The following is an 18272-nucleotide window of genomic DNA, read 5'->3' on the forward strand; positions in this document are numbered from 1 at the left end:
CTGCCTCCTCCTCTCTCTCTGCCTGCCTCTCTGCCTGCTTGTGATCTCTCTCTCCATCAAAGAAATAAATAAAATCTTAAAAAAAAATAAAATAAAATAGACATGGCAGTCTTGAAACAAAAGAACAGAGGTAACTGATTCTAATACTATCATGCTATGCTAATTAACATAGTGCGGTATTGGCATAAGAATAGACAAACCAGTGGAACACGATAACAGAGTCCAACAATAAGCCTCCATGTGCACAGCCACTTGATTTACGGACAAGGCTCAGAGCCAGGCTTGAATGGGTTAGGGGAGCAAAGGACCTGCCTTGGAGAGCAGTGCCTGGAGAAATACAGCAGGCATCCGAAGTGTACTAAGGATGGTTCTACTTGGTGTGGAGTTCTCCACAGACAGGAGGCACTGGAACACAGCCCAGAGGGGCACAGAACAGGGTCCAATCAGGGTTCTGGGTGGGGGCTTGGCCAGGCATTAAGAGTGAGGGCCAGAGGAATAGGAGATCTGGGGCAGGGAGGTAATGTTGCTTCAGTGCAGTAAGGGAGGGAACAGCCTGAATGCCGCGGGTTCAAGGGAACTAGTGGAGGGGAGACCTGGGGCATTTTCCTCTCCTTGTCACCACTGCTGCCTGATACACCTTCAGAATCAAAGTCTGATCATGGCACACATCTAATGGAAACCCTTAATTGTTTCTTTTTGACCACACGATAGATAAAACATAAACTCCTTGGCAAGACTCTGATATTCCATCACTAGATCTTGCCTCCCTCTTTCACCCAGCCTCCCTCCCCCAACGCTGACTCTGCATAGGACACAGTGAATGCCTTGATGGGCCCTGAGGGCAAATTCCTCTGCATAGGCTCTCTCCTCTTCCAAGAACACCCTTCTTAACTCTTCAGCAAACTAACTCCCATCATCTCCTCCAGGAAGACTTCCTGGATTCTCTCGCTAAGCTAAGTACTCCCCTTTAGTAAGCCATAGCACCCTGAGCTGAGCCCTGGAACAGCACGTCTCACTTTCTCTGTTAGTGTCAATTACCAGCAGCCCCCACCAGACTGCAAGCTTTGAAAAGTTGTATTCACATCCCCTAGTACCCCAGTCAGTAAGATCTCCTTAAAGAAGGAACAACCTTGGGGCGCCTGGGTGGCTCAGTGGGTTAAGCCTCTGCCTTTGGCTCAGGTCATGATCCCAGGGTCCTGGGATCAAGCCCCACTTAGGGCTCTCTGCTCGATGGGGAGCCTGCTTCTCCTTCTCTCTCTGCCTGTTGCTCTGTCTACTTGTGCTATCTCTCTCTGTGTCAAATAAATAAATAAAATCTTAAAAAAAAAAAAAAAAAGGAAGGAACAACCTTAAAGAGGTACCAAGAAAAGCTGGGGGAGAATTAAAAGAGAAGCAGAACTTGGGTTGGCTAGAACAGAGCCTGGGAGAGAATGGACAACAGGGAAACATTGAGAAACAAGGCAGGGTAGCTGAGTCTAGTTTGCTCCAAGGACCTCCACAGTCCTTCACACACTATGAGCACAAGTTTGGAAGAATGATTTTAAAAATAAATAAAAATGTGGAACATAAGGAAGAGAGCAGAGGATCACAGGGGAAGGGAGTGCAGAACTGCAGGTGAAGAAATCAGAGAAGGAGACAAACCATGAGAGGCCCTGGACTGCGGGAAACAAACTGAGGGTTACAGAAGGGTGGAGGACAGGAGGATGAGGTGACGAAGTGGTGGGCATTAAGGAGAGCACGTGTTGTGATGAGCATTGGGTGTCATACACAACTAATGAATCACTGAGCACAACAAAAACTAATGATGTCCTATATGTTGGCTAACTGAACATAACGAAAAATAAATAATAAATCAATTAATTAAGTAAGTAATAAAATAAGAGGGAAAGATCTTGGCTGGAGTCCCCTGGTAGGTAAGATAGGGAGGAGAGCAGCACTGCCAGCATGGGGACAGTCGCAACATCGGGAACATCACTGCAATCAGACCTCCACCCCTGGCCACGTGGCAGCTGTCAAAGGAGAACCCACCCATCAGCAGCACTTCCTGCCCCTAACAAGACATGGGGATGAAAACTATAGTGTGTCTGTCTGCTTGTGTCCTCTTTTGTTTGCCAAAATTGGATGCATAAATAGCACCAAAATAAAAGAGAGAAATGCCAAGGAAAAGAGTCCGAAATATGAAGAAAGTATCCTGAACATTCGTTTTGCTGTCCATCATAGTATCAGACATAACAACTTGTGCTAAAGGTTGTCAATTTTTATCCAGGAGACAGCATGGGCTGCACACCAGTATCTCAGCACCTGTCCACTCTCCGTGTCCAACAGGTCCACAGCAGGAGGAAATCCCAGGACAAGGTCTGCACGATCAGGCTTGAAAACCAATGGCTTTCAGTAATTTCTTTATTTGCTATTACTGAATAGATAGATATAATACATCCACTCAACAGAATATTGCTGAGCAATGAAAAGAAATGAGCTATCAAGCCACAAAAAAAATGAGGAGGAACCTTAAATACAGATCACTAAATGAAAGCAGCCAATCTGGAAAGGCTACATACTGTATGATTCCAACTATATGACATCCTCAGACAGGCAAAATTATGGAGACAGTAAAAAGATCAGTGGTTGCCAGGGGTTGGGGAGGAGGGTAGGTTGAACAGGTGGGGCACAGAGATGTTTAGAGCAGTGGGACATTATGTATAACACATAATGATGGAGCTCTGTCATTAACTATTAGCCAAAACCCTTTGGATGTATTCTACAAAGAATGAACCCCAACATTAACAATGAATTTAAGCTAGTAAGAATGTATCACTATTGGCTGTAATCAATGTACCACACTAATGCAAGATGATAATGATAGGAAAACTCTGTCTCTGCACTTTTTGTTCCATTTTTCTACGAACCTAAAATTGCTCTGAAAAAGTTCTGATTTTAATTGCTACTACAAGCCATGGATATGGCCTCTATTGCTGGGATCCTAAGGAAGCAAATTCCAGGTCACCTCGTGACTTTCAGGTGACAGCAGAAGAGTCTGCGTGAAAATTAAACTGGTGTCCATCCACCTAAATCAAAACCACAAAGTAGGACTGATGGTCACCAATTAATAGGACAGTATCCCATGGGGGTTGTTTGCTTTCAGCATCAGGGAAAGCCTGGAAGAGCCAGTAACAGTGAACCTAGGAGAACCTAGAGAGGAGCCCATCTGCCAAGAAGAGAGAAGCAGGGGGCAACCTGATGTTGGAGTCACTTTTGACCTTCACCTTCACTGTCCAGCCTTGTGCACATGGACCAGCAACCTTTACAGAGACTTAACCCATGTCGGCCACTCAAACATTTCACCTGTCAGCTGTGTAAAAGGGAGTAGAAGTGACTGTGCCAGGGAACGATTTGAAAAGGGGGACTCAGGGACAAAAATGCACAGCCTGGTTCACTCTGGCTCCAGATTCTGTGCCGAGGCAGCATGACCTGCCTGGGGAAAAGTGCAGGCCAAGAAGCCAGAATGATGCTCAGCTTCATTGCCTGAACACTTCACTGCCAGGCCCTTTCCCCTCAGCTGCAAAGCTGGGACCACAGTTGTGCAGGGGCCTCAAGGTTAGAGCTGGGATGGACCCATCTTGCTGGTGAGGCAAACAAAGTCCAGGGAGATGAAACACTTGTACAAGTTTGCCCAGCTGGGTAAAAAAGGGACAGAAGAATAAAAATAAAGATAATCTGTGTGAAATGTTTTGGAAAGTTAAACACCCTCACTAAAGGGAAATTGTTGTCGATACTATTCATCTTTCCACTCCTTGCTCCTGTTCTGCTCTACAGGTGCATCTCCTGTGAGAGCAGGTTCTTGGCAAGGGTCAGCTATGGCAACACCAGTGGCTGCTGTCCAAGGTAACAGAGCCAAGGATGGAAGGAGCTCTTGGTCCCAGAACTGTAACCTGGGCGGGAGCCTGATTGGCTCCATTCGTCCCTGGGCACTTCCACACTCCAATGGCAGGAGGCAATAAGGCTTCCTGGGGAAAGGGAATATGTTTGGTGAATAATAATTCCATCTTTAATCCATGAAGCTCACCAGGCCAGTAATCCACTAAGCACTTGAGAAAGACTCATCTGGCTTTTGCTCCGGAAGACCCAGGGCCAGCTTCAGTTCACCCAGTTTCCAGACCTTTTGTGCTCTCACCAGCTTAACTAATGTGCAAACATATTCCCAAACAGCCTCCAAAACAGATTATGACCAACAGGCTGGAGAATGACGCAAATGTAGACCAGCTACATAAGTGAAACAAGTTGAGTCCAAAGGGAGCATTTGTGTGGCTTAAATCATGGAGGTGGGCGACATCCACAGGGCTAAATTCACAACCGCTGGCATTAGCAATTTAACCCGCTTCTTTCTTGACCCAAGCCTTGGGTGAATCAAGTCCTTTCACTTCAAGAGCCTCTATCCTCCCACCCCCGACAACACACACAGATGGCAAAGCCACCACCGCACATTCCTCTCTTCTTTGGTGGTCTCCACTGGGACACAGTTCCCTTGGCATAATTAAGAAGACACCAGAGAGGCTTCAGTTCCATGTATTTTTTTATGAAAAAATGAGTCAATAATTTTTTGTCCTCCCCACACTCTCCCAAAGAAAAAGGGACTAGAGCAGAGGGAGTTGCAATCTTAGATTAACAACTCCACCAACAGAGCATGGGCAAGAAGACAGCAGGCAGTAGATGAGAAACCATTAAGTGGAATTCTCTCACCCAGCCATATACCCAGGTTCGACAGGTGCAACACCCTTTGTGGCCTCCCCAACCTCCTCTAAGTCCCACCGGCCTTCCATTTCCAATAATTTAATGGTGCCTTTCGACGAAAGGCCTATGCCTGGAAAACCATGCTAAGTCTATCCCTCTGTGAGCATCTTAAACTGCCTGTCACATCACTAACACGGCTGCCCTGGGAGGAACAGAGACGCCCCCTCCTTGGACACTGTGCCCAACATCCCCACCACTACCAGGCCAAAGGCTGAGCCTCAGACTTTGGAAGCTTCTTGGTCAGTTTTAGTCAATGGTGTCCATCAGTGTTTTGTCCCTATTTTTATCCACTCTGTCACCATGAAAAATAGAGAGGAGTCAGAAAGGGACTCATTATTGCCGTGGCCATATGATTTGCTATGTCATCTTGAGTGAGTCACCTTGCCCTTGCATCTGTTCCCTTATTTGGGAGCTAAGAGGGCTGAACTGGATGACCTTCACGGTAGTCCTGGGCTCTGAACCCTCATCCTATCCCACCTCCCTCCCACCTCCACAGCAGGTAGGAGCTCAAAGTGTGGGGCTTCTTGTTTTTATGATCAGCTCCTAAAGTGAGATGACTGCAGATGAGATTTGAGAACTCACCAAACCCACTCTGTAGCTAGTAGGGAACTCAAATAATCTCCTGCCTAGGTCAGTAACATGGTCTCTAAGGTATAGAGAAGAAAACTGATCCACAGAGGCTAAATGGCATGCACAAAGTCCCAGCTGTCCTAACAGAAGACACCAAGAGGGCCAGGAGCCAAATCTTCAGTTTCCTGGCACTGACTCACCACAACAAATGTTATGAAAAGGCATTGTTTCAGGTGTCAGCCAAAGCTTGAAAAGAAATTATGAAACATAAAATCAAGTCTTCATGGGAGCAAATCATAACAAGAGCCCCTTAATACTCTTATCATTACTTATGACGCTAAACCCCTCCCAACTAGACAGCTACGGATAACTGGCATTTTTCCTATCTGCCAACCTATTTCATGACTATGGAAATCAGAAACCACATCAGGGGTACTCACAGTCGATGGCAATGGACTGCCACCGTGACACACACAATGCCTGAGAGGAGCCACTCTGCTTTGCTAAGGGACAAGGTAATCTTGACACATTAACAAATGTGTTTATGGCTCTGCCCATGTTTAACAAGAACCTGTGAAAGCCGAAGAACTGTTCTATTTATCTGCAAATTTTCCATGCTATTGCTCTAAATAGTAAATGGTTTATTTTAAAAACTTGAGAGGTTTTTTTAAGTTAAATTTAATTTCCCATATGTGTATAAAAAGCTCTTTTAGGTTGAAATAATTCTGTTGTGTAATCTAAGCCAAAATGATCATATTTTCCTCACCAACTAACATAAAATCTTCTAGAAATGGGCTCACAGAGAAAAATATCCTTCCCAATGTGTACTCACATTCACACTAAAGAATCCCAGCGTTCACGTTAGAGATGTTTTGTTCTTATACATGATCAGTCTCACTCATTTAATCCCCTTAAAAATCCACACAAGCCACCAAGAGCCTTAGTCCCTGAGATTTCCTAGTATATTAAAACACAGCACACAGATAAAAGCATGAGTTGTTCTGAGTTTAGAGCATCTGAACATCAGCTCCCCTTCCCTGGAGAGGGAAGTGGTAGGTACCTGGGTTCTCACCCAGGAAGGGGCTGGAGTCTACCTCCACTACTGATACTGATCTGAAGGCTGGGAGGCATCATTGTCAGCAGCAAGTCGGAGTCACTGGCCAGGCCTTGTCTTGGCAGGGAGCTGGCTGTTCCTTCCAATTATCTCAAGGCTAGTTCCCACTAACCCTCTAGGCCTGAAAATGAATCTTGCTTCAACGCAACTTCCAGGTAGCTTCCTGAATTACCCACCCAGTTAACACTCCAGCCAGACTAATACTTCTGAGGCAGTGAGGGTCCACTGCTCTACGAGGCTGAAGATTTACCAGACAAACTACCTTATCTTCATCCAGTTGGAGAATCAACCAGGCAGTAGGAAAAAGGAACGACAACACCCATAGAACACTGAAGCTGAATAAGAATCTGACATTTTGGGGCGCCTGGGTGGCTCAGTGGGTTAAGCCTCTGTCTTCGGCTCAGGTCATGATCTCAGGGTCCTGGGATGGAGCCCCGCATTGGGCTCTCTGCTCAGCAGGGAGCCTGCTTCCTCCTCTCTCTCTGCCTGCCTCTCTGCCTACTTGTGATCTTTCTGTCAAATAAATAAATAAAATCTTTAAAAAAAAAAAAAAAAAGAATCTGACATTTTCCTTTGTGATGACTTGATGTCCTCACCTTTTCAAAGGAGACAATCACCTGAACCAGCCCAGTGGTCCCTTCCTATGCAACATGACACAGGCACCCATTCACCAACTGCTTGAGCATGTCCTAATTCCAACACATGTACAGAGCATTTGTCTCCTTTTCATTCCTTCCACTGCCTGCAGGACTAACAATCCAAAGCATCATCATCCAGCAACACGTCCTATACTAACACGTCCTGGTCACAGGGCTGGAGTTGACCGTAGCCTGACTACTTCAGCAAATTTACACATGGGACACTATGGACCACTGGTAACTGCCAAGACTCATTTTAGCAAAGAAACAACTTTTTCCAACATTAAAAAAAAAAAAAAAATAGCAAGCAAACTTGGGGGAAAAACAGCATCCCTGTTGGCAGGAGTTAATGAGTTATGAAACAGCCAAAGGTCAGCAGCAGAGGAGAGAAAAATCCCCATAATTAGAATAATCAATAGGTAGACATTCAGCAGTTGCATACCAAGTGGAAGTTTCTCCAATGCAGTGGCGACGCATGCCTGCTTCTGCAGCCCCACCACCCCAAGCCAGTGGCTTGCACTCCACATGAAATAAGAGGGAAGCCTCTGATCCCTTCCACATCCATTCACAGACATGCAGAGCCTCCAATCTTCCAAAGGACAAAAACAGCAGGCGAGACTATCCATCAAGCATGCTCCCTCTGTTTCAGACATCAGCCATGCCAGTTCCCACCCACATAATGACTCTTCTGTTGACCACCCACATTTATTCAGCTTTCAAGACATGACAACAAGGTCTAAGATTTGAGGCATGTACCTGACTCTCTCTCCCCTCCAGGAGTGGTGGAATCTGATCAGCAAAACCAATCTTCCCTGGATCACCCATAAAGGCACTAACCTCATCCACGTTCTCAAAAGCGTTGATGACATCATATGGCAAACAGGACAGAAGGTCAATCACAAACCACGTCTTCAGGTAGTTCATGCGGATGAGTTTGGGGTCAGAGATCACTTCCCCAGCTGGTCCCACAAAGGTAGTATGAAAATTCAGCACAATGTCCACCAAAAAGATGACATCCACAATGCTATCCACAACCAGCCAGGCCACATTGTTCTGCCTGGTTTTAAAGGAGACATTGTAAGGGACCAGGATGGCTGTGTAGAAGGTTAAAATCAAGATGATCCAATCCCACGTAGTCTTAAAAACACAGTAATGTAGGATGATGTGCGGGGGCGTCTTTGGGGCCTCCTGCTTGTACTGGGGAAGGATGTCTGAGCCCAGCTGCAGAACCTGTAGAAAAACACGGTCAAGAGAGAACCCAGTTAGGATGTTACTGCAAGTGTCCAACCAGTCAGCAACAGGAATGCCCATGACACTCCAGGAGTATGTGAGAAAGGAAAAGAACATTGTAATATAAATAATCATAAGGAAACAATGACAAACTCTTATTTGACTTATTGTGAGCCAAGCACTGTACTAAGTACTTCTCCTACATGTATTATGTCACTTAATTCAAACTACGACCTTGTACTGTTAGCCAATTATTATTCCATGTGACAAGAGAGAAACTTAGGCCCCAGAGGATTAAGCAACTTTATTCAACAAACATTTACTGTTCAGTGCCAGGAACTGTTGGAGACATTGGATGGACAGCAATGAAGGAAAGAGCATGATGCTTGCTCTCGTGGAGATCAGTCCAGTAGACAAATCCCGATAATTTCCAGTTGTGGTAAGTGCTAACTAAGAGGCAAGGGTGAGGACCCGGTGATGGGATAGAATGTGACAGGAGGAGCAGGGATGGGACAGCATTTGAACTGAAACCTGAATGAATAACAACCAGAAACAAGCCATTCAAACTTGAATAGAAAATTATCTGAGGCAGAGAGCATAACGAGCATAATAAGTCAAGGGTAAGACAAGCTCAGTGTTCTCAGGCAGAGGGAAAAGTCTGGCATGACTGAAGCCCACCGGATGGGAGGAAAGGGATACAAGATGAGATCAGAGGAGACGTGGAAACTAGAACATGCAGGACCCAGTGGGCCCTGAGGAGGGGCTGGACTTCATCCTCAATATGTCTGAGTGTAATTGGAGGAAGTTAACAAAAGAATGTTAATCTGTTACATGTTTTTAAAAGATTACCCTGGGTGCTGTGTAGATAATGAATTGAGGCAAAGAATTAGACAGAAGGACAGAATCAAGGAACTTATTCTAACAGCCTGGGAAGGAAATGAGGGGATAGGGAAAAGTAGTCCAATTTTTTGATATAGTTTTGAAGTAAAACCAGTTGATGACTTGCTCATGGCTAGAAGGTAAAGCAAAGGGAGCAATGAAAGGTACCCACTCCTTTATCCCCAAACCTGGCATGGTGGTTGGCCCAGAGTCGGCACCACAGGATGGTTTTTAAGTGGATGACTGAACGTCACGGTCAGCTAACAAAAGACAGAACCAGATCCCCAACTAGGTCTAGCTGGATTAGAAACACAGACTGTTATATGTTGAGGTTACACTTCCCAAAGGAATAGGGTTTTAAGGAAGCCGACTCATGAAGGATGAAGCCCAGAGAGGCTTGGCTCCAGGAAAGTATCACAGATGGGTTTCACCCTCAGGAGTCAAAAGCAAAAAGCCACACTTTCAGAAGCCAGGCCAAGCTGGAATGGACCCTCACTCCCAACCCCGAGCTGCTCCTCTGGGCCACTTACAGGTTCTTATAAATCTCTGGGTGAAACTTCCTCTTGTGTCCTAGGAACTTATGTTTCCCTCTGGAGGATATAAAAATCCCTTAGTGAACAATCGGAACATCCCTGTTTCCTCTGGGGTTGGCCCCAGGCCTTAAAAGCTGAGTTAAAGCAAGCTAGAAATCCACAGAGCTCCCAATGTGCATCTTCGAATGTGGGAACTGCTTCCAACCCCTCCCACCAATGCACAGAGCTCTCCTAGGCTTGGGATTTTAATTTCTCTCCCCATGAAAAGAAATCTATACAAGTGTGATTAAAGAAGCTTGGGCCCTGAGATCTCAAGGCAGGAAAAGGAACTGACTTAAAAATAATAAAGTCAATAAAACTGAACTGAATGGGACTTCCACTTCCAGAAAGATCAAAGTAGACACACTTTTCTCTATTCCTCCTCTAAGTGCAACTAAATGCATTGGACATTACATATAACACAAACTTAAGACTCTGAAATGTGGAAGGAAAAGAGCACACGGCCTAGGAATAACAGTGAGGAGTTCTCTGGGTGTTCTTTGTGCCTCAGACATTCCCAGACTTAGAGTTGAAGAAGCCAGGGACCTGGAATGACTCATGGGTGCAGACCAAAAGAGTGTCAACAAAAACCCACTCTGTAGCAAAGGGACTGGGAAAGGGAAAGGGATTGGGAAAGGGAAATCCTCAAAAGACAAAAAACTTGTAGGTAAGAACCACACAACCACAGCTAAGCAGCACAGTAAAAACCTTGACCCCGATTGCCACTCATGCCACCAAAGGATACTAGGAAGCTGGATTTCTCCCATCTCAATGCTGCAGTGAAGCACCCAACCTCCTTTTCTTTCTCCTCCTCCCTACAGCAGTAGTGCTGGAAGGGGCCAAATGGGGAGTCTGGACTTCCTTGCCCACCCTGAAGTAATGAAGCCATGTCTGCCCACAAGACAGGGAGGGATCCATGTAATCTCACCAGGCCACTGGAGCTCTCATGCTCACCCACAGATAACAAGGGACACCCCTCAGGTATCAGTAGAGGCTAAGTTAAAAACCTGGACTTCTACCCTAATGTGGAGGAATGAGGGGATGTCTACCCCTTCCTCTGCCGTACCCAGGTCAAAGAAAGGCACCTAAAACAAAAGGTTTTAAGAGGATCCAGAGTCTTATGACTTAATATCCAAAATGCCCAAGTTTCTACAAAAATCACTCGTTATACCAAGAAACAGGAAAATCTCAAATGAATGAAAAAGTTAATAGATACCAACCCAAATTGACAGAGATGCCAGAAATATTTGATGAAGATTTTTAAACAGCCGTCCTAAAAATGCTTGAACAGGCAATCATGGATACGCTTGAAACAAATGGGGAAAAAAAATAGAGAGTCTCATAAATAGCCAAGAAGTAGAAAGTCTCAGCAAAGGAAGAGAAGATATAAAGATGAACCAAATGTGAATTTTAGAACCAAAAATACAATAACCAATTTAAGCATTTCAGTGGATAGGTTCAACAGCAGAATGGAGGGGACAGAGGAAACAGTAGAAATTACCCGGGCTGAACAACAGAGACAGAAAGGCATCTTACATCACGATGGAAGGGTCTGTTCACCAAGATCTAGAAACCCTGATGTGTATACACCAGAGAATTCTAAATACACGCAAAGCAAAAACTGATAGAACTGAAGGAGAAGCAGACAAACCCACACTGTCCTCTCCCAACCTGTGCTGGAACGACCAGACGGAAAATTAGGGATACAGCAGTGCCCAACAACATCATCAACCAACAGGATTTAGCTGACATTTATAGAACACTTCCACCCATCAGGAGCAGAATACTCTATTAGGAGAATGAAGGGACAGACTGTGACTTGGAGAAGATATTGGCAAACCACATATCCCACAAAGAAATAGTATCTAGAATACATAATTCACAATATATTATCTCCAAACTCAACAATTGAACAAACAAACAAACAATCCAATCAGAAAATGAGGAAAAGGCATGAAGGGACATTTCGCCCAAGACCATATACAGATGACCCATAAGCCTGTGAAAAGACACTATCATTGGTCATTAGGGAAATGCAATATCATTGGTCATTAGGGAAATACACATCAAAAGGACAATGAGATATGACCACACACCTATCAGAATGGCTACAAGACAGTGTAGTGACAATACCAAGTACTATACAGTAGCTAACTGAACATAATTAAAAAAATTAAAAATAAAATAAATTTAAAAACTTAAAAAGTACCACATACTCAGGATAATGCAGATAAACTAGAGCACTCATATATTGTTAGCAGAAATATAAAATGGTACAGCCACTCCAGGAAAGTTTTGCACTTCGACAACCAAGTATGCAACTACCAATGGACCCAGCAGTTACGCTCCCGGGCATTTAACCCAGAAAAATGAAAACTTACATTCACATAAAAACCTGTACATGAATGTTGACAGAGCTTTATTTACAAAAGCCAAAAACTGGAAATAAGCCAGATGTACTTCAACAGGTAGATGTTTAAACATACTGCGGTACATCCACACCAATAAACGTGTACAGACTAGTGAGACAGGCGGCAAGCTCAGTGAATCTGCAGAGACTGAATCAAAAGTTCCCAGAGATAATGCGTGAGTCTGTTCATACAACATCCTTGAGATGACAAAATGGTAAGACTTGAAAACAAATCAATGGTTATCAAGGGCTTAAGGAAGGGATGAGGGCTGGAAGGAAGTGGGTGTGGCTATAAAAAGATGACAGGACATAATGGAACAGTCTGTACCCTAACCATACCAATGTCAGTAGCTTGGCTGGAATATTGTACTACGGTTTTGCAGGAAGCTACCATCCAGGGAAACTGAGTAGAATCCATGGGATCTCTCTGTGTTATTTCTTCCATGTGAATCTATAGTTATCTCAAAAAAAGAAGTTTAATTTTTAAAAAGTCAATGCCTGGGTGGCTCAGTCAGTTGAGTATCTCCTTCGGGTTGGGTCATGATCCCAGAGTCTGGGGATTGAGCCCTGAGTCGGGCTCCCTGCTCAGTGGAGAGCCTGTTTCTCTCTCTCCCGTTCCCCCTTCTTACGCTCTCTCTCTCTCTGTCAAATGAATAAATAAAATCTTTTTAAAAAATAAAATAAAAGTCAATGAATAGACATGAATGATAAGCCTTATAAGGAAGGGGTCATGGGCATTCAGCTAAGGGAAAGGCAGGGGAAAGGGAGGCGAGTTACTTAGGGGTTTATTGTATGCCTGCAAAATACAGTCAGGGTGATAAGATGCTTCAGCCGGAACTCAAAAGAATCTGCAAGCAAGCAGCCACCTGCTGACCACACACCAAAGTTGCCTGGAGCTCCATGAGTCTCGGTAGCAAGGCTTAGGACAAAATGCCTTTTTTGAGAAAAATGGCTGTTCCTATGACAGTTTACTATAATCCATAATTGTTTCTAAGTGGATTCCCATGCCTTCCAGGACACTATTAAGCTCTGCTTGAATGAGGCCTGAGTCAACGGTGTCTTCATATTTCCCCAAAACTTTGTATTTCCCCCAAAAAAGTGTTTCCCCAAAACACTCACCCAGTCCCATGCCCCCACTCCCCACTGCTATTCCCATATGAGCTGTTCAAAGGGAATTGGCAGAGGTGCGCAGCTAGCCAGAGAGGGCTGCTGGAGACTTGTATTCCATTTCTCTCTTCCTATCTCTGAGATGCAGCTTTTTATACTGAAACTACAGGGTAACTGCATCCTGGGAGTAGACTTGGATGCTAGGACATTTGATTAGGATAAATGTGATACATTGTCTTTCCAAATCTTTATGTTAAAGGCTACAAAAGGGGGTGCCTGGGCGGCTCCCCAGTTAAATTGTGGGTTAAAGCCTCTGCCTTTGGCTCAGGTCACGATCTCAGGGTCCTGGGATCAAGCCCCATGTTGGGCTTCCCTGCTCAATGGGGGAGGATCTGCTTCTCCCTCTCCATCTGCCCCTCCTTCCTGCTTGTTCTCTATCTCTCTAATGAATAAATTTTTAAAAGTCTTCTTGGGCCAAGTGTTTGTAGTCTGACTTGAGATCCTATATATTCCATTCTCACATTAACTCTTCAGCAATTATCTATAGAAAATGAAAGGCAGAAATATCCGTGGAGTTCCTCATTACAGATAATCAATATTCTGAAGAAAAATTCCTTGATCAAAAGACTATTTTGCATCCACTTAACTATCCAACGCCAATAGTCTTTTCAGAGTACAGTGTACAGATACACAGAGTATAGAGTACAATGACAATGACTAATTATGTGTGTTGATCCCAAAGATTCCTGTGAGACTGACCTACCTTCCTTCTCAGAAGTATGTGTGGAAACAGATTCAAACCTGGACACCACTGTGATGAGCTCCATGACTGTCATCCTCAGGAGAGAAAGCTTTCTCAGAGTCATTCAGAATATCATTATCTGGAAAGGGGTCAGTGCCCTCCAAAGGCGGGGAAGTCTTAGGGCACAGAGTCAAAAGAGACAGGATGCCAAACTTGTGTCCAGCCATAAGGAGCCTGCCTTATATGAGATATACGATGACACCTCAAAAGCTTTGCAGAGAAACAGCTTCACCAGACATGGGACACAATGACCTGATATAGTGGTCCCCGGGGCCACAGCAGCCAGTTTCCTCCCCTACCTCTTTTCTGCACTTGTCAGTGTGACGTGCGTTTCTTCCATTTGATAAGTCTTGTACAGTGGAAGCTTCCAAAGGTAGAGAGCTGGCAGCCCTTCCAAAATGCACTTCTAAGATGGGCTTGTGTCTGTCCTACATGCCCAGTCAGACCGGGAGCCCCCCAAATGCAGATACAACTTCACCAGGTATAATGCTACTAGTTTACCCTCTCCCTGTCTCTCCCCCTACAACAACTGGTGCCAGGCTCTGCACAGGAAGTGCTCATTGCAGGCCATTATGAACGATGCCAAAGAATGCTCATCTTGAAGACTGATTCTGGGGGAAAAATAGAGATAGGGCTTCCCCCTCCAGATGAAGAATAGGGACATCAGTCTGATTGTCACATTTCTCCAGCGCTTTTACTTCCAAAGCCCTCTATTGTATTTTTGAATCCCCATAATCACCCTGTGAGAGAGTTCTACAGATGGGAAAACAGAGGCTCAGAGAGGCCAAGTGACTCAGCCTGAGTCATACCAGGCCTGAGTAAGCAGACAGCTGGGAGCACAAGCCGGGCTGCCAGCCCCAAGCCTTCAAGTGTTTTCACTAATCTATTTGTACAGCCTGAAATACCTTTCACAGCACAGTGCCATGTGTCATCACATCTCACACAACCTCAGGAGACTAAGGAGAACAGTATTTTTCTTATTTTACAAATTGAGAATGTAAGCTCACAACGTAAATGGCTCGCTCACCGTCATATTGCAGATAACCAAACAGGACCTTAAGCCTGAGCCCAGTTTCCTAATTCAATGCTTTTCTTCTACTGCGTGACTCTTGAAAAACTACTACTTTTCCCCTAAAACCTCTGCATGATGGCAGCAAGACACCCTGCGGTCTTATGAAGCCAACTTCCAGTCAAGGCAGCAACTCCCAGTGTGGACCTTCTCCAGGCCTTCCCAATTAAAGTCCCAAACCAGCCACAGTGGCAGAGCCTGTCTCCCAGAAATCACTGCCCTCATCACAAAGCCTCACCTAGCTAGAGTAAGAAAGAAACGGAACCAAACTACCTTACTTGGAAGCGCTTCTATGTCAAGAGACAGTCCCCATGCAAGTGATTTCTGCTTAAGTAGATCAGAGATAAGAGCATCTCACTCTAAGTATTTAAGTGCTGCTCTCCATTACACCTCCCACTTAGTCCATGGTTTCCCCTGCAAGGAAAAAAAGAGAACCAGAGAAAGGTTCCTGCGTCTTCCAATGGTCAATGTCTACAAATGGGCCTTTACCCTTACCCACCTACCTCCTTCTGGTTTCAATAGAAAAAGTGCCCAACTCCTGTCAAAGGCCAGTTCCTCCCATGTGCTCTGAACCTCACTCCTCTTCCCTACCGCAAGTGCTTTACACACACCCTCTGCCATGATTCCTTCTCTTTTCATGCCATCAAAGCTCTCCTCAGACACAGGATCACTCCGGCAGCATCGTTGTACATCACCCAACTCTCCTTTCTTGCTAGGCTCCTTCTGCTGTTCCCCTGTATAGCCAGACTTTTTGAAAAAGTAGTAAACACAGTGTCTCCACCTTCCTCCCCTGCCATCACACCCCACATACTCCAATCTGACTACAACCTCTTCTAGCTAATGAAATCGCTTTCCCAAGGTCACCAAGATCTCAGTGTTGCCAAATCCAGTGGGGTCTCCTGATCTAACTCACTCTCTTGGCAGCTTTCTACAGGTTTTTACATATCTTCCTTCTTGAAACACTCTCCTTGCCACTCCCTCCTGTTGGGGTACCACAGAGGGGTACAGCTCAGATCTCCCTTCAGGAAACCCTTCGGAACTAACCCATCGGGGAGTTCTGTTGCTTCTACCACCAAAAACATATAACTCAGGATCCATTCACTATTCTCCAGCTTACTTCTACAAGTCCACTCAATGTCCCATCCCCTACCACTGCAGCACGGAGATAGCTTCCCAACCTCTCCCTACTTCCAAGCTGGCCCTCCTCAAAGTCATCTGCCATACAGCAACTTGTATTAAATCATGTTGCCTCTCCAACCAAAACCCTCCAGCTCATGACACTGAACTTCAAACAAGATCTACATTTGTGCTGTGACATATGAGTCCCTGTCTATCTTTTCAACCTCACCTAAGCCCTTTACCTCACCACTCCACCCCACTGCCTTTCTGCAAAACATGGAAGTGTTTTTCCCACCTTGGAGCAGCTCACAACGTTCCTCCCCAGCATGGATGGGTCCTTCCCAAGCTCTGAGTCTTGGTGTGAGTGCCATCTTCTCAGAGAGGTCTTCCCTCATCACTTGATCTGAAACGACCCCCACCCACCACTACCCTTCCTCTATTCGTTTCTATCACATCACCAGATTTGTTCCTTTTCTAGCATTTATCAGGAATCATAGTAATACTTTATCTATTTACTTGTTTGCAGATGGCTGTCCCACTGGACTGTAAGTGCCACGAGGGCAGGGAGGTTGTCTTCTCACTCCCACATACTCAGTCCTTAGCACAGCTCCTGGCACACAGTAAATGCTTAACAAAAACCACCTGAATACATGAATGACCAGCTGAATGAAGAAAATCAAAGAAGAGGCTATAAAAGAAGACCTAAATAATAATATAATTCTTGACAAAAATATAATATCAAGAATGTTCTTAGAACACTACCATAACCATGATAAAGACAACAGAAAATGTTTTATCTTAAGACCTTATTCTAATTACATGTACAGTCATAAAGAAATAAAAACAAAAACCAAAGTCTACATATACCACTAAATAGCATGAGCTTCTAGCAGATACCCTTCCCTAGATATTACAGTATTGGTTATCATTTATTGAGTGTTACCTATATTCCTTACCCTGAGCTAGTAAGCCCTTTACATAGATGAACGTATTTAATACTCCTAATCGTATGAGGTGCATACTATTATCATCCCTATTTTACACTGAAGAAACTAGGCTTGGGCACTTCAAATAACTTGTCCAAGCCAGAAAAAGTTTTAAGTGGTGCAGCCAACATTGCTAACCTTGTCAAGTTTAACGCCAAGATCCGTATTTGTAACCCCTCTGTTCTTATCCAATGTTCTGGGTTGAGCACTTTACATGAAAAATACAATTTAATCCTTACAACAACCGTGTAAGGTAGATGTTGGTTTTTATTTTACAAATAAGAGAAATGATTTCGGGGATGCTAAGTGCCCAAATCCACAAAGCTAATGGAGTGGACCTGAGAGTCAAACCCAAATCTGATTCAAGAGCCCACAGCCCAAACTGGATGCAAAGCGCACGTGAGCCACAATGTGCTCTAATGTGCAATTTAAACTTTCTAGTAGCCACATAAAAAGAAGTAAAAGGAAACAGGTCCAATTAATTTTAATCTTTTAACCCAATATACCTAAATAGGATAACTTCAAGATATAAGCAATACAGAAAGTTATTAGTGAGATAGTTCACATTCCTTTTTTCATACTAAGTTTGAAACCCAGCATGTGTAACGTAGCTTACTGCACCCTTCCATTCAGATGAATCACATCCCCATTGCTCAAGAGCCACATGCGGCCAGCTGTTACCATACTGGACAGCACAAGTCTGAACTAAGACATTATACTGAGCCATAGTAGTATCCTGGACCAACTTACACAAAGGCAGGCACTGCTCTCCAAAGCAGATTTGGAAGGGATGAACTAACCGTACATCAGACAACATTCAAACACAGTCAAAATGTGAACCCGAAGTGCTTGTGCAAATGTAAAAATGTGTACAAGACAGGGAGGGAGGACACGTCAGAAAACAAATGGATGGCCGGGGAAATCATTAGGGAGGGGGAACTGAAAACACAGAAAGTCAATCAAGATACAGCTATGGCAGGCAGAACGG

At 44.5% G+C, this 18272-nt stretch overlaps 1 protein-coding gene across 2 annotated transcripts in view; it reads right to left on the bottom strand.

Moving 5' to 3' along the window:
* Positions 1 to 18272, bottom strand: part of KCNH1 (potassium voltage-gated channel subfamily H member 1) — a 388389-nt gene that overhangs the window by 291835 nt on the left and 78282 nt on the right. The window contains exon 6 of one of the 2 annotated variants that reach the window (XM_045983592.1): positions 7948 to 8340. In XM_045983592.1, the coding sequence (XP_045839548.1) occupies positions 7948 to 8340 (393 nt within the window). Of the gene's footprint in view, positions 1 to 7866; positions 8341 to 18272 lie in introns of both variants that reach the window. The other variant, XM_045983593.1, reaches the window with a different exon arrangement.

This window comes from Meles meles, chromosome 17 (assembly GCF_922984935.1).
Source record: "Meles meles chromosome 17, mMelMel3.1 paternal haplotype, whole genome shotgun sequence".
In the NCBI taxonomy this organism is placed as follows: Eukaryota; Metazoa; Chordata; class Mammalia; order Carnivora; family Mustelidae; genus Meles; species Meles meles.